This window comes from Cnephaeus nilssonii (genome assembly GCF_951640355.1).
Source record: "Cnephaeus nilssonii genome assembly, chromosome: 19".
NCBI classification, from domain to species: Eukaryota; Metazoa; Chordata; class Mammalia; order Chiroptera; family Vespertilionidae; genus Cnephaeus; species Cnephaeus nilssonii.
The window spans coordinates 2,247,488-2,263,997 of record NC_137090.1 but is presented as its reverse complement, the minus strand read 5'-3'; the positions used below and the strand labels follow the sequence as shown (position 1 = coordinate 2,263,997).

Here is a 16,510-nt window from a genome sequence, read left to right as displayed (position 1 = left end):
TAGTTCGGTGTGGGGACAATGTATATGGAAGCTGAGTGGCCAAAGCAATGGACTGTGCCAGCGTCTCTCATCCCCAGTCTGTGTAAATTCCAGTCCATCTAAGCCCAGCCGTGTGGTACTGGAGCTGAGGATCTGGGTGTACACCAGGGGCCAGGAATCTCGGGGTGGAGAGAAAATCTCAACATTCTGCCTACCACAATATGAAATAGAAATAAGGAATAAAAGGTGAAAAGACGGTTTTGTTTATAGATTGTATACCCAGAAAACTCAAGGTGATCAGCTGAAGCAGGGGTCCTCAAACTTTTTAAACAGGGGGCCAGTTCACTGTCCCTCAGACCGTTGGAGGGCCGGACTATAGCTTAAAAAAAAACTATGAACAAATTCCTATGCACACTGCACATATCTTATTTTGAAGTAAAAAAACAAAACGGCAAAAACACCCGCATGTGGCCCGCGGGCCGTAGTTTGAGGACGCGTGAGCTAAAGAGTTACTTGATGCAATATAGATCACTCAGTAACCTGGCCAGATACCTACCAGCAGTAACCAGTTAGGGCAGTGGTCAGCAAACTCATTAGTCCGCAGAGCCAAATATCAACAGTACAACGATTGAAATTTCTTTTGAGAGCCGAAAACCGACTTCTGCGCATGGGCCACGAAGTTTCAGTCGCACTGTACGTGCGCACCCACACGTGGTGTTTTGTGGAAGAGCCACACTCCAGGGGCCAAAGAGCCACATGTGGCTCGCGAGCTGCAGTTTGCCGACCACTGAGTTAGGTGATTCATGGAATATTGATACCATACATAGTAACAAGAAAATATAAAATCCCTAGAAATGAGCTTAACATATATAGGAAATGAATATGAAGAAAAGGACATTGTCACTGAGAGGAGAGAAATAAACAGATTTTTCTCAAGCAGGAAAATAAAATCCTACAGAGTTTTCAGTTCAAATAATTTGCAGGTTTAAAGCAGTTCTAATTTTTTAAAAATACATAGTTTTTTGCCGAAACCGGTTTGGCTCAGTGGATAGAGCGTCGGCCTGCGGACTGAAAGGTTCCAGGTTCGATTCCGGTCAAGGGCATGTACCTTGGTTGCGGGCACGTCCCCAGGGGGGGTTGTGCAGGAGGCAGCTGATCGATGTCTCTCTCTCATCGATGTTTCTAACTCTCTATCCCTCTCTCTTCCTCTCTGTAAAAAATCAATAAAAAAAAAAAAAATACATAGTTTTCTTTTGGAACATAACAAAATGGTTGTAAATTTCATCTGGAAGGCTAAAAGTCTGGGGCCAACGCTGCCAAGACCCCATAGCACAAAGTGCAGCCCACAACCCAGCCCAGCCCGGAAATGGTCGCTGTGGGCACCGGGTAATGACATCATGTAGCAACGCCTGGCTTCCTTTCCCTAGCAGCTAGCCTCCTTGGAGTTTCTTCAGCCCAGGAACACAACACGACTTGCTTTATAGCCAGGTGCAACCAAATGTCTATGAAGCATTTTCTCATGCCTCATCTCATTTGATCCTCACAGAAGTCCTGGAGTAGGTAGATAGGAGACTCAGTGGAATCCTTTTTTTTTTTTTTCATTAACCAGAAAAATGAGATTTAGAAAGTTTAGAAACTTGACCCGACTGAAAAGAAGAAATGGTGGAACTTGAAAATGACTTCAGGTTTTCTCACTGTGCAGAATATGGTCAAACACTGATACAGTTAAATATTTTACCCTTTGTTCTCCCTGCGTGATCTACAATAATAATTTGCTTCATGTTGATATTTACTGTGTTGCTGACAATTACCTGTAAGAGAAGTTGGGGTGCTTGACTGGCCTGAAAAAAATTTAGCTAAATCAGAAAGCAGGTCTAATTAAGCAAGTTTATTATCTATATATATAAAAGCCTAAGTGACTGTTACGACGGAACGACTGGTCACTATGACACACGAAGGGGCAGGCGTTCTGCACAGGAGCTGCCCCCAGCCCGCGGGCCCTGATTGCTGATGGGGCCTGCCGGCCAGCCTCCTGGTAACTCCCCCTGGCCGGCCGGCCCCGATCACCTGATTGCGGCCGGGCCGGGGGGGGGGGGGGGGGGGGCGGGAGTGGGTGGCAGCAGATGCAGCCCCTTTCCCAGGGGGGCTGAGGGCCATATATATAAGAGGCTAAGTTGACTCGCACATGCGCGATACATATAAAGCTCTTGCTGGCGCCAATCGCACGTGTGTGTTTTGATTTGTCACTGTTGATCCTGAATTTGATTGATACTTCCATTATAGAGAAAGGGCAAATAGTGATATTAAAATATTTCTTCTAATTAATTTCCTTTCAGTGTGCACGGATCTGTGCACCGGGACACTAGTACTTAAATAATTTTTAAAAGAGTAACGAGAGAAACTAGTGGTAACAAATAACCACAAGTTTTAAAAACGGGGATAATCAGGACTGTGGGGCCTGGCAGAAGCCCACGGGTGTTAATGCAGCAGAATGGCCTTCAGGCCCCTCTGTTAGTTGTGACTGATAGATGGAGAGTCAGGGTCACAAATGAGCAGAGCAAGGAGCGGTCGTTTAGTCCTGGGTGCAAGGGGTGCCCAGGCACTCTGTTCACTGTTTGTTTCTAAAGAAACCAGAGTAAACCCAGTGTTTACCGTACACCTGAATGAATTTTAAATAAAGCCTCATCTGTATATTAAAGAAAGGAAATCTAGGGAATAAAAATAAATTTAGGAAATATTTCTGCACTAAGTATTTCATAAAAAATTTTCATGGGATTTATGGGAAATGAAAATATCTGAATGCCAAAAATAATTAAAGCAAATTAAAAATGGGAAAAAATTATATACAACATGGTTAACATTTTACATATAAACTCTTATAAATTGATTTTAAAAAATCCCCTAAGAACCCAGTGGATAGGCCAGGAGATATAAACAGTGAATTCACAGAAAATGAATTCATTCAGGTTAACAAATATGGGGAAATATGTTTATTAATAATCAAAGAATTGCCAATTAAAGCCAGTGAGATACTTTTTCTATCTGATTAACCAAGATTACAAATTGTAATCTCAGTGCTTGGGAGGGTGTTTTGAAATAAGCACTCTTGTACTCAGCTAATAAAAATCTAGATTATTAAAATGCTTTTGGATAACAGTTTGGTTATAAGTACTGAAACCCTTAATTATATCCTTTTGTTTCATTAAGGCTGCTGTGCTGCTGGAAATCTCCCACGACAATAGTCGCAAGCATAGAACAAACTACACAAAAGGGGATTTGTGACGGAAAAAGTGTAAAATGGAAACCCCCAAATAAACAACATGGGAATTATTAAGAAAATTATGATCTATCCACACAATGACAGTATTGTGTTGTCATTAAAAGTTATATTAATGAAAATACATTTGTTTAGTGTGAGAATACCTTGTTATAAATGAAAAAAAGCAGAATATGAAATTGTGTATAAAGAATTATTTCAACCATCTCTGAGTTTAGAAAATGCCCTGAGCTGAGCTGAGCGTCATTGAGAGTAAGACGACGGCGGTCACCTGTACCCAGCGGTGCGGTGCGATTATCAGTGCTTACCCGCTCCTCCTTCCCTGCGTCTTCTTCCCAGATCCGCATCTCTCCTCTGGAGTGCCCTCTGTCCGTCTGCTCTCACAGGAGGCCGCTCCTGTGCTTCAGTGACTCCCTGGTTAGAAACGCGCAGCTCCCCCGTTTCTCTTTCGACTGAGCATCTTCAGACTCCAGAGGGCCTGGTGATAACTGGCATCTTTTCCAGTGGGTGCTGCTGTCTGCATTTCAGACCTTACGGGCTGCTCCCACGGGATTTGAAACTACACAGTTGCTTTGTCAGTGTTGGACGCTCTTGTTTGAGCGCTGAATGTTTACATCTCTTTTATGGTACATGTGCCTACAAATGAAGAACCATTAGTGGGAGAAGTAACATTAATTTCTCAAGGAAACTTTGTACTTTTACTAATATGCAAGCTCTGTGCACCCTCAGTGCGCACGCATCACACTGAAGAGTGAATCACCACCTCATGGGCATATCTCTAACCAGAATGGGTTCGCTGCATGTCCTGACTCCTAAACCAGAGACCTGGCACATTGTGGCCAGGCGTTAATAAATAATGGATGCCTAAGTGACGGATGGCTGTTGCATCCCTCTGAGCCTGACCTTTAAATGTTGATGTTCCTGAAGCCACTTCTCTGTCAATTCCCACGCCTTTTTCCCCTGCTTGTTTTCCCCTGTGACTGTGCTTTGATTTCTATCTGTGCCTTGACATCTCTGAAGGTTTCCTCCAGCTGATTGGTTTCCTCTGGATCCAGGAGGAAGTGTCTAGCTGCCAGCGCCCTGCCCAGCTTCCTGCTCAGGCATCTGAGACTCGCTCCTCCTGCTCCATAGTTATCTCTGTGAGCGATGCTGTCACTCCGTCACCCAGGGAGAAACCTCGGTGGGTCTTGATGCCCCCCTCTCTCTATGCTCATAGCCAGTTCCCCACCAAGGTCAGTTCCTAACTATTTTAAACCCTGCTTTCTGTCCCCAAATCCTTTGCTGCTCCCCAAATCTAAACTGCCAAGTCTACACTCATAGATCGACAACAGGAGCTATTCACTGGTTTCCACTTGTCCACACCCCCTTATAGTCCGCTCTCTGCATAGAATGGTCATGTAAAAGCACAGTATGATTGTTATTCTCTTGTTTAAAATTCTTCAGGGGCTTCTCATTGTTCTGAGGATAAAAACAAAACTTCAGCCTCAGTCTCCCTGTTAGACTTGCTCTAGCGTTTATTTCTTTCCTGCTCCCAGGCTTTAGGCCCACTGCTCATCGGCTCCCCCGCCCACAGGCCACACTCCGCCCGCTGTCCTGTTGTTTGTTCCCCTGCCGGCTCAGCTCAGTACCCTTCAGAACTAAGCTCACCTCCCTGGGAACCCTGCCCTGTCACACATGAAGGTAGCTGTCCTTCCATAGAATCCAGTTAGGTCTTTAAGTTCCTGAAGTCTAGGTATGGCCTCGATATATTATTTATTATGTCATCATCATAAAGAATGGCTTAATAGGGACTATAAAATTTGTCTTCTAAAATTTAATTGATTTTTGCCCAGTAATTTCACAAGGCAGATAAGTTTTGATTTGTTATTTCAGAGGCAAACTGCGTTTTATTTGTTCTAAGAAACACATTTCCCGCCTTTAACATCTCTGAAATTGATGTGCCTCTTACAGACACGGCTTAGCGTGGTTATGGGCCGCGGTTCTCTCTCTCAGTGGCGCATAAAATGGTGGTGCGTCTTCTATTTGAAGGCATCTTAGGTGAGATGAAATTTGGTATTTGTAACACATTCATTCTGGGAGATTGACTGGGGACCTGGTGGTGCTCACTCACTCTGCGGAAGCATTTCTAAGCCTTGTGTCTCCATTAGAAGGTGGGAGGCCATCCATGGGCTCCACAGGCTTCATTTTCCCTGCAGGCGTCTCCCCTTCTTCCGTGTGGAAGCAGCTTAGGGCACATCTAGAGAGCTTTCCCGCAGCCTTCCTCGTGCCTAGCTATGAGCAGGTGAATAAGCTCTGGTTAATTGGATGTGAGCAGAAATTCGTGAACTTCCAGGGCATGATCCAAAAAAGAAAGATCTGCTTTTCCTCTTAGTGAATGAAGAGGATGTGGGGATGACCTCATGGAACGAAGATGCCCGGCCAGCCTCCGGACTGGGGTCTGTTTGTTTGTTTATAATCCACCTGAGGATATTTTCCATTGATTTTTAGAGAGAGTGGAAGAGCGAGGGAAAGACAGAGAGAAACATAGATGTGAGAGAAACACATTGATTGGTTGCCTCCTGCACGCACTCTGACCAGGGTCTGGGCCAGGGAGGAGCCTGTAACCAAGGTACGTGCCCTTGACCATAATCAAACCTGGGACCCTTCGGTGCACAGGCCAAGAGCCAAACCAAGTAGGGCCGGGGTCTCTTTGTTATAGCAGCTCTGCCTGTACTGTAACTAATGCATCATCTCAGAGATTGTCTTGATTTGGCTTAATTTCCAAATGATGAGGTCATCTGACCACTTAAGTCTGGAGCAGATGCTCCGGCTCTTGGACTGCAGAGAAGGGTATGTGACCCAGTGTGTGCTCCTTAGGGAGGCAGCGTGGTGTGATGAACGCAACCGCAGCTTGATTGACAGCTCTGCCAGTGACTGTCACATCGGGCTGCTCACGGGATCCTCTGAGCTTCAGAGTAACGTGCAGGTGATGTCCGTTGCAACAAGACTGTTTTGAGGAGTGAATGAGGTCATCTGTTTAAAAGACTCGCTAGCCCATGCTTAGTAAATGACAGCCATTGCTATTATTAGTTTTCCCCAAGCCCGCCGCCTCAGCCTGCCCGCTGCCCTGGCCTTTTTTCCGTTGGACTTGTTACCCCTGAGGATTGTTGCCTGGCTCCCCAGAACTGCTGAGATTTTGAGAGTTCCCTGATTTTCCTGCCATGCGTTTGCCTGGAAGGAGGTGTGATAAAGCCTCGCCCTTTGCATTCTCCAGGCCCAGGGCATAAAAGAAGCTGCCCGGCACTTGGCTCCGTCCCTGTGTGAGGGGCCTGCAAACCTGTGTCTGGACCTGCATGCTAGGGAAACGTCTCTCTGGGGAGCCCTGCGTTCTCACGGCAATGAGAAGCCGTTAGGACAGAGGAACTGAACTGTAAAGAGGAACATAAAATAGTAACAAATATCTGCTCCCTGCTTTCATTATGGGGCAGGCCTAGTTAGCTCTGAGTGCCTGTGTTGATCTGTTACTGGGTGCAGTCCCGTTAAAGTCCTTTCTAGACTTTTCTAAAAAAAAAACAATCAGAAAGCCAGAGTGGTGGCAACTAGCAGTAAGTTGACGTTGAGGGAGTAATGGGAAACATTTGTTTTTTAAAGCTGCTTTATGAATATAATATTGGATACGCTGTTCTACAAGTTCACGTACTTTGAGTATTAGAGTTGATGTAAGACGGCAATTCCCAGGCAGTAGTTTAAGATGCAGAAACAACAATCTATGACTAATAAATACTTATTAGTTACAGAGTATGTGACTAAGCAGGCCAGGGTCTCAAACTGTCCAGCACGTCACTGCTTTGTGTTTGTTGAAATAATGACCGAAGGCTGAGCCTGGGTATGTCAGAGCAGTATGGCAAACTACAGATACTTGTTTTTCTTAATCAGGTAGCTGGTTCTGCTGGGAGCTCTGGCCAGACTTTGTGTTTTGTTTTTGTTTTCCCATATTAACCCGGTGTGGGTTTAAAAATAAAATAGAAAAGTAATATTTTTTTCTTCGGTTTCAGTATAGACACTGTTCAGGCAGGCATTTGACCCTGGCACATACCCTTAAGACCTTCTTTCTAACAGCCTCACAGGCCAACCCTGGACGTGGCAGGCGATCCAGATGCGGGGCCCGGGGGAAGGTGGTACATCTCTTTCTGAGTTGACTGTCCCCTTGTCCACGTTGTCATGAAGCTTTTCTGCCGTCTGTGCTTGGGCCTGCCCTTGCAAATCAGAATCGAACTTTGAGCACGAGGTAATTTAATGGCTCCTGAAACAGAATTAGTTAACAGTCCTCTTAGTTCGCAGAATTATAGAAGTTTTTCAGAAGAAGCTGCCTGGCCATCATCCGCAGTCCAGACCTCACTGCTAACTGCCCGGCGGCGTTCCATGTCTCAGTGCTCGCCTGCGGCCGTATGCCCTGGGACTTAGCCCTTTCTCTTGTGTAATCACGAACGAGAGCCTTTTCTAAATTTACCAAACGCACCTCCAGTCTTAGACAGAAATCCTGTGGAGTTAGAAAAAGTGGCATTGGCCAAATTCAGGCAAACGGCTGAAGGAATGGGAGCTGTAAAGAACGTGGACGAGCAGGCAAAGGAGGAGCCACTGCCCTGGCTGAGTCCTGACCTATTGGCAGGAGGGCACAGCTGTGACCCCAGGTGGCAGAGAAGTCACTGAGCAGGGGTGCAGGGGGATTGTTGGATTCGGAGGCCAGGATGGGGGTGGGGCTGCAGGCCTCTGCTCCCACTAGCTCTGTGGCGCCCTCTACTGGAAAAGCTTAGCATCGCGCCAGCTGGCAAAGAAACAAGTGCCTCAGGGGCCCAGATCTGTTTCCAGAGCGGCCAAACAGCTGTGCGGAGCTGCGAAGCCGTAAATTAATACACAGCACCCTTCCCCGCCTCCCGGTTCCGTGGCAGTTGGAAGCAGACACTTTTGGGGAAAGCATGCTTATCACTGGTTTTAAATTTTTCTAGCAAACAATGAAATCCTGCTCATTTTTTAAAATATATTTTATTGATTTTTTACAGAGAGGAAGAGAGAGGGATAGAGAGTTAGAAACATCGATGAGAGAGAAACATCGATCAGCTGCCTCTTGCACACCCCCCACTGGGGATGTGCCCGCAACCAAGGTACATGCCCTTGACCGGAATCGAACCTGGGACCCTTGAGTCCGCAGGCCGACGCTCTATCCACTGAGCCAAACCGGTTTCGGCTCCTGCTCATTTTTTATAACCTCTCTAGCCTGCACCCCAGGACGGGCCAGCAAGCACTGCTGTATGTGAGGCCGCGCGGGATGTGATTCTCTTGCTTTAAGCACATTTACAGTGTCATACGCAGGCATCATTCTATAAGCGGACTGAAACGGAGCAACATTGAAAAGTATAGGTCATTTTCTGACTTAATTTGAGGTGGCGTTAAACTCAAATGAAATAAGAAGAGGTTTTAAAAAAATATTACTTATAACCCCTATATTTATAATTGACATGTTAATATAGTGATACTAAAGCAATTTTTATAGTTGTTAAAACTGTCTACTGAACCTGATTCATTTTGAGAAAATAGTGCTAAATCCAGTCAGCACTTGCTGAATAAGCCTAAATTAAATAGATAGATAGATAGTTGAGACGCTGTATTTATCAGGGATCTCTGGGTCCAGAGTTGAACCCCATATCAGGTTTTCTACTTACCTTGTTTCCACTGCTACTGAAACAGACACCAATCAAAGCAATGCTGTTCTCGCCAGCAGGAGCTGCTGGGAGTGGTAACTGGGGAGGAGAGAATGTGCATGGACAGAGGAATGCGTGAATAGAATATGACATTCACACCGCAGTATACTGTGGAGCTATTAGAAATCATAGATTAAATCTATCGATTGGGGAGGGATAAGGAAAGAGATTCCCACCCGCCCCAACCCCCTAAATGAGTAAAGCAAGATGCAAAAATGTTTATAATTTGATCCCAGTTTTACAAAACAATCCTCCTATATAAATAAAAGGCTAATATGCAAATTGTCCCCTCAGGAGTTTAACCAACCAGTTCAACCACCTGCTATGACATGTGCTGACCACCAGGGGGCAGCATGGAACAAAGGAAGGCCCTGGCCAGCAGCCTGGGGCAGCCGGGTGAAGGAAGGCCTTGATCAGCCCTGATCTCCGGCCAGGCCTAGGGACCCTACCCGTGCACAGATTCCGTGCACCGGGCCTCTAGTGGTCAAATAAAATGCATTGTAAAGATATATCAGCATTTCGTACATCTCGCTGTTGTAAGCAGGATATGTGAGCGTGGGGATAAAGGCTGTAGAGTAGGTGGTTAACATGGGTCCTCTAGAAGGGAGGTGCAAAGAGTGGACCTTCGATGTGGATGTGGGGAAGGGGGATGGATAAGGGGATGCCAAGTAAATGAGAAACAAGGAAAGTTAAATATAAATGTATATAAAACCCTGTGTATTTAAAGTTGAAATTAAAATTTAAAAATGAAATTATCCCAACCTGATCATCGCTTTTCTTTATTCCCCTTGCAGTCTTGACTATAAACCCATCTCACAATTTCTCAACATAGAAAAGTACCAATTGACTATATAGTTGATACCTGTTAGTTTTTTCCTCTTTCTTTTTTTTAATATATATTTTTATTGATTTCAGAGAGGAAGGGAGAGCGATAGAAACATCAATGATGAGAGAGAATCATCGATCAGCTGCCTTCTGCACGCCCCCTACTGGGGACGGATGAAGCCCACAACCCAGGCATGTGCCCTTGGCCAGAATTGAACCTGGGACCCTTTAGTCCGCAGGCCAACGCTCTATCCACTGAGCCAAACCGGCTAGGTCTAGTTTTTTCCTCTTTCAATGGGGCAAGAAGGTTTCCAAATCTAAGTTTATAATCTTTTTACCAGCCCTGAAAAGGTAGAGAGAAACTTATTAAATATTACTTGATCATTTCAGAAAAGTAACGCTTCCCTAGGAAAGAAAGGGTACTTACTTACAGCAGGTTTTTCCAGGGTGGATTCCAGCTGAGATTGTGGGCCAGAAACCGGCACCAGAAACGTCTTGGGTGATGACAGGCTTGTCTTGGTGCCACAGAGCAGAAGACTTCTGCCACCAAGGTGCTCGCCGCGCAGAGGACAGAAAGCACGCTGCTTGTGACAGCCAGGACGTGCAGCCCGACTGTAGCGGGGAGATGACACAGGCAGGAGGCATCGCCCACGCAGGCGTACATGTCCTCTCCTCGCTCTGACTGCATCCGTACATCTCGCTGTTGTAATAGCAATCAGTGGTGTGACTCATTATTTATATGAATATCCTTGAAAGCATATGAACTCTGCCATGTTCACTCCTGAAATCCCAGAGCACTTAATGCCATTGTTCAGAAAGTACTTGTTACAAACCAGCCCTCTTTCTGTCTCTGGTGCAAAAAGTGAGAAAAAAAATGCTGTAGTGAAAGCATCAGCCAAATACTAAGCACAAATAATGGAGCAGATAGAGACCACGCGCATCACGAAATGTCAGGATTCTAGGGATAGAGAGAGGCTTAGAAAATCACCTAAAAGGGCCGGAAAGCACACTGGCTCAGACTTCTCCTGAGTAGGTGCTAGGGGTATTCGGATGCAGCGGCACAGTGCCTTCCAAGCTCATTCTCAACCTAGAATTCTGGATTCAGCCACGTCATCTCTGAAACCAAAAGGTAGCTGAAAGCCATTTTTAGACACACATGGTCTCCAAAAATCACCCCCCATACACGCTTTCTAGAAAAGGCGCTTGAGGGTTTACAGCAAATCGAGGGCATAACTCAACAAGGGAGTCCCAGGCGACCGAGCTGATATGTTGAAACCAGCATCCTGGGTGGGCGTGACGTTTTGCTGAGGAGTTTGCATGTGTGGTTCCTTCTGCTCAGTCTGTAAGTTCTTCCCACGGTAACAGTCTGGTTGATAGAAATGGTACGGTGATACAAACACGTTTTATTTAAAGGTAACAGAGCAATACAGGCTCCAGAAAGCTACACAAATGCCCAACAAGCGTGTGACAAGATGCTCAACATCACTAGTCAGGGAAATGCAAACCAGCCCCACCGTAAGTACTAGTCAAATTAGTGAGAGGAGATGGTGGTTGCCGGGGCGGGGAGGGGCAGAGGGCAGTGCTGGGCCGTTTGCAGGTGAAAAGCTGGGGGCTGTGTACCAGTGCATGTCCCTTCCTGCGCTGCACGCCTCCAGAGGGTGGAGGTGGTAAACTCTATGTGTAGTTGATCACAATTAAAAACTTTACAATATAAACAAAGCAGAGGATATGAGAGCTCTGGCAGGGCGCTCCCGGCCTGGAGCGAGCGGGCTGAGGGCCCGGGAAGAACCGGGAATGCAGTGGGAGAAAGGTGGGGTGAAAGCAGAACCGTGTAAGGAAATTAGTGCGAGAGGAGAAGGCAGACAGTGGAAACAGCTGCACAAGGAGTAAAACGTAATGGCGGTGTGCTCCGCAGCTCCGGAGGGCATTTATATGCTCTTTAGAAAGCAAACAGCATTTATGGATTGTACTGAGGGTTGTGATGGGGTGGGAGACAGGGTTATTGTAAGGACCAGACCCAGATCCATCACTCTAGGGTCACATTGCCAATGTCTCCAGTCGCTAAGTCAAGAGAGAGCAAATCCAAGCCAGGATTTGGAGATGGGGAGGGACGCGTCCCTTCCTGGCGGACGGTGGGTTAGTGAGAAGGGAAGGCAGCGAGAGTGGCCCTCTGCTCCCGCCGCTCTTTGTGAGGGACAGGTCAGCGTGGGCACAGGCAGGGCGGCTAACGCTCCCGAGGAGGGCCTGTGGGCGCGGGAGGGGTCTGTCTTGCTGTGTATCTTTCATATTGTGTTGGTTTTTTCCGTGAACACGTGTTACTTCACAGAGGAAACTGTGATTCGATGTTGGTTTTTTAGTTACTAATGGGAAGTGGCAGAATTGTACACTGCGAGTTAGAAGTAGGAGGAATTACTGCTCGCTGGGGAAAATGAGATGAACGTTGTTGAAGAGCATACCTTGGATTGTGCTTTGTCATATAAACGTGAGCTCAGGCGGGAAAGTGTAAGATACCTCCCAACTACATGAGCCATGAGCTCCTTATTTACAGCATTTTATTTCACTGTTACAGTAAAACCTTAACTGTACTGCTGGGGGAATAGCTGGCTTTAATTAATTTAATTTTCAGAGTAATAGAATTAAGCAAAAACCATTTTCCATTTTCTATTGAATACCTTTTAATAATGTAGCTATACTTGCCTGCTGTAAGTTTAATATCTGGAGATAATTTAAGGCTTTCATTGTGCTGTATGCAGATTAAGACAATATAGCAATGGGACCCTGGCCAGTGTTGCTAAGTGGTTAGAGCGCCGGCCCGAGCACTGAAGGGTCGCAGATTTAATTCCAGTCGAGAGCCTGTACCTGGATTGCAGGTTCCATTCCCGCCCTGGTCAGGGTGCGTGTGGGAGGCCACCAGTTGTCTCTTCCCCACCCTTCCACTCTCTCTAAAAATCAATGGGAAAAAATATCCTCTGGTAAGGATTAATAAAACAAAACAAAAAAGGAGCAATAGGGTGGTGACCACTACATGCCTGGTTTTTTTTTTGATGTTGTGAATTCAGATTTCTTAGTGTCTCCCCACCTTTTAACTTGAAAATATTCCTGGAAAGTATCATCTAAGACGGGTGGGAACCTTTTTTCTGCCACAGGCCATTAGGATATTTATAACATCATTCGAGGGCCACACAGAATTATCAACTTCACAATTAGCCTGCTCGATTTGGGCAAACGTTTAATTAGCTCCCCCCTGACGCCTTGGCAGGGCGAAACGAAATGGTTTTTCCCGCCTTCTACGCCCTTGGGCTGGGTGTTCCCCACCCTGCCCTACGGTAATGAGTCACAGCTCTCCAGGCTGGGCTTCCCTCTCCTTGAGGAAGGTACACTGCAGCCCACTGCATGGCAGAGCAGCCTCTGGTTTGCCCAGGCCAGAGCTGTCCGCAGTCGCTGGGCAGCAGGCAGCACTGCTTGGAGCACAGGCCCAGCTCACCAGTGGCGTGGCTCACAGGAACGGGGCCCTGGTGCCACCCTCCTGGTGGCCGGCTGCACTGCATGGTTCAGCATGCAGTGTGCAGAGGAAGGGGGGCAGTAAAGCAGCAGGCATGGACCACAGGGTGTCCTGGTTGGGAGGGCCGTGGCATTGGAGAGGGCCATGAGGGATGAGTGTCGGGGGACAAGCAGCAGGAGGCCGGAGTGCAGGGTCTGTGCGGAAAAGGTCCCCTGCCAACGATTCTGGTTTGGTGGGGCCGGGTGGAGCCCAGGAACCTTCGTGTTTAATAGGTTCCCCAGGGTTCTGATGACTGGTCCCTAAGAGGCCTGGGCTGGACTGTTGGGAGCTGTGTCTTACTCCATCTCGTACTCTTAGCCTAAGCAAAGGCTGGTGTTCAGGTGTGGGCTGAGTGAATGAGCAGCCGGGCCGCCAGAGCAGAGGGCCTTGCAGCAGTACGGAGGCACGCCACCTCTTCTCCCAGGCCCTCAGACACGCGAAACATTGTCTGGCTCCAGCTCTCCGAAGATAATGTGTGTTTTCTTTGACTAGGGGCCCAGTGCACGAATTCGTGCACCTTGAAAGGAACTGTGGGCCGCGAGGCTGTGCCAGCAGCCCTGCTCCCGCCATCCCGCTCCCACGCGCTGACAGCGCCGGCCCCACTCGTACCCCGCTGATGGCACAGAGCGATTGGGGCTGGCGCCAGCAGTGGGTGCAAGCAGGGCCGGCACCATCAGCGGGTATGAGCGGTGGCAGCTGCCCTGATCACCCCTCAGGAGCAGGGGGAGGTGGAGAAGCCCTGAGGGGTGATCAGGGTAGGTGCAAGCCGGGCCGGGGCTGGCACTGGCAGCATGTGCGAGCGCTGGGTGGGACTGTGGCGCATGGGAGCAACGAATTTTCAGTAATCACCAGAGGCTTGCCCTGATGACAGCGACTGGTGCCCCGGCTTGGTCTGGCACTCCCACTCACCTGCTCCACCATCCCGCCGCGGCCACGCCTGCCATGTTCCGCACGCACCCCCTGGTCGTCAGCACACCTCATAGCGACTGGTTGTTCGGTTGTTCCGCCGTTCGGTCTATTTGCATATTAGGGTTTTATATAGATTTAAGAGGGACATTGTGCTGATGCCACTTTTCTTTCTACTTAACAGGGAGAAAGAACAAGAAACACAAAAAGAGGAACGTTTGATGGAAGAAAAGAAAAAGAAAAAGCAGGAAGAAAAGAAAAAGAAGGAAGGTGCTCAGAAAAAGGTTTGGCTGCAGTCGCTGCCTCATTGTCTTTGCGATCATCCCATGTTGCATTTGCATTGTCATGGCCATCACGTTACAGAATTGCATTTTCTTACTTTTAGAAGTTAAGGTGCTAAATCTGTAATTAACAAAAAATAGTTATTGCGCTATGAAATAAGTATAGGGTGACCACTATGGCATGTCTGCCTTAAAGACCTGGAAGTGGGAGAGCTGTGTTTCAAAGAAGGTGGTTTCGGTGATCAGAAGTAAAGAATGTTCATACTGTTCTCCTTGAGATGAACTGTCCAGAACAACCAGGTCTAAGCGATAAGAAAGGGCCATTCAACTGATTTTATTAGAAAAGTTACAAATAATTTTTGCAGCTTTGGCAAAATAGGGTTCTTTTACAAACCCTATTAGTAAACATGAAAAATTAAAAGCCCTAAGCCATGCTTGAATTCATGGCATTTAACATACCAAGTGATGCCATTCACTTTTGTTTTTGCCTCGTTTGATACAGCTTGTAGTTTAAACTGTGTACCTTATAGATTGCATTAAAATACAGAGCGCCAGTGAGCTCCCAGACAGATGTTTTTGCCTTTCAGCCAATATTGGCATTTAGTCAATAGCATGTAAACAACTAGACTTTTCCCCCAGTAATAACTTCTAATAAATGAACTGGGAAAATACTGTTTTTAAAATCCCCAGTATTAAAGTCTGTTTATAAACTTTCATAGGTGTGTACATCCTACAATTATTCCTAAAGAGTTTCTGATTTTTTTTTTCAGGCTGCTGATCAAAAAACCAAAGGTAAGTTTATTTTATTTGGGGGGAGGGGGCACATTTTATGGCAGTACCAAACTTTTTTTGATGAAGATGACTTTTTCTTTAATTGATGGATAAAAACAAAGAATCTAACCTTGCCTTTGAATCCACCTTATATTATTCACTGTGAAATTCTTCCTTTATCACTGGGTTTACATCTGCATCTCATTGGCATTTGTTTAATCTAAATGACTAAAGAATGTCATATTAGCTTTCTAAGAAATGCTTTATAATTTTCCTTTGGTTTAATTTCCACCAAACAGGATTAAACTGATCAATTGCTTCCGTTTAAGAACTAAGGGATACTGAACTCTTCTAAAGCTTCTAATTTGTCTTTGCCAGCTGTTTATAACAAAGAGAGATATGCTTTTTATGTGTCCCTCTTTGCTTATGAATATGTACGATTTCTTTTTATTCTCCAAGTCCGGAATTTGCTTATCACCGTCTTAGTGGGTGTTGGTGGAGCACGTGATGCTCACGTGACCAGGCGGCTCTGTGGTTTGTTCACATGAGTGAATTGGAAGCACCACTCCGAGCCCCCTCGTTTTGTAACATTATTTTTTGTTCACATAAAGGCAGTTTCCAAGTTAGAGAAAGTTCTAGTTTATGGCTCTAAAGGAAGCTGACCTTTCTGAGAAAAATTGATCAGATTACCTGCTTTCTTTTTAATGGCTTATTGAGTTATAATTGACATACGGTAAACCAAGCATGTCAAACTCAAAGGCCAACACGGGCCAAATAAACAAGGTTTAAGTTGATGTGGGCCGCAAAAAGAACCAAAATCTTCCATTTTCTTAGAAACGTAGGTTTATTTTCATAGAGACACGCTGAATACAAAGGGCTGAAATAAATGGGTAATCGTTAACATAAAATAATAGAACATTTTCATAAAAATTAATATTTTTCTTGAACATGAACTTACCAGACATTGGATAACTTCACAAGTTAAGCGTAACACAAATAAACCTATTTTTCTTGTTCTCCGAAAGTGAAATATTTCCTGTTGCGCACGCCAAACAAGTCAGTCCACCAAACAAGACTAATGTTGTGGCCATCAGCTGCTAAAATACTATTCGCTGCTAGTATCAGTGGGGAGAAATGGTGCGCCTGCGTGTAAGGAAAATGAATGCAACACGATTATAGTAATCAGTCATTT

General features: G+C 46.0%; 1 protein-coding gene across 2 annotated transcripts in view; it reads left to right on the top strand.

Annotated features, from left to right (window-relative positions):
- The window catches only part of TNRC6C (trinucleotide repeat containing adaptor 6C), a 77,392-nt gene that overhangs the window by 13,373 nt on the left and 47,509 nt on the right, over window positions 1-16,510 (top strand). For both annotated transcript variants that reach the window (XM_079796805.1, XM_079796806.1), the window contains exons 2-3: window positions 14,451-14,550; window positions 15,318-15,339. In XM_079796805.1, the coding sequence (XP_079652931.1) occupies window positions 14,488-14,550; window positions 15,318-15,339 (85 nt within the window). In that variant the 5' untranslated portion in view covers window positions 14,451-14,487. The remainder of the gene's footprint in view (window positions 1-14,450; window positions 14,551-15,317; window positions 15,340-16,510) is intronic.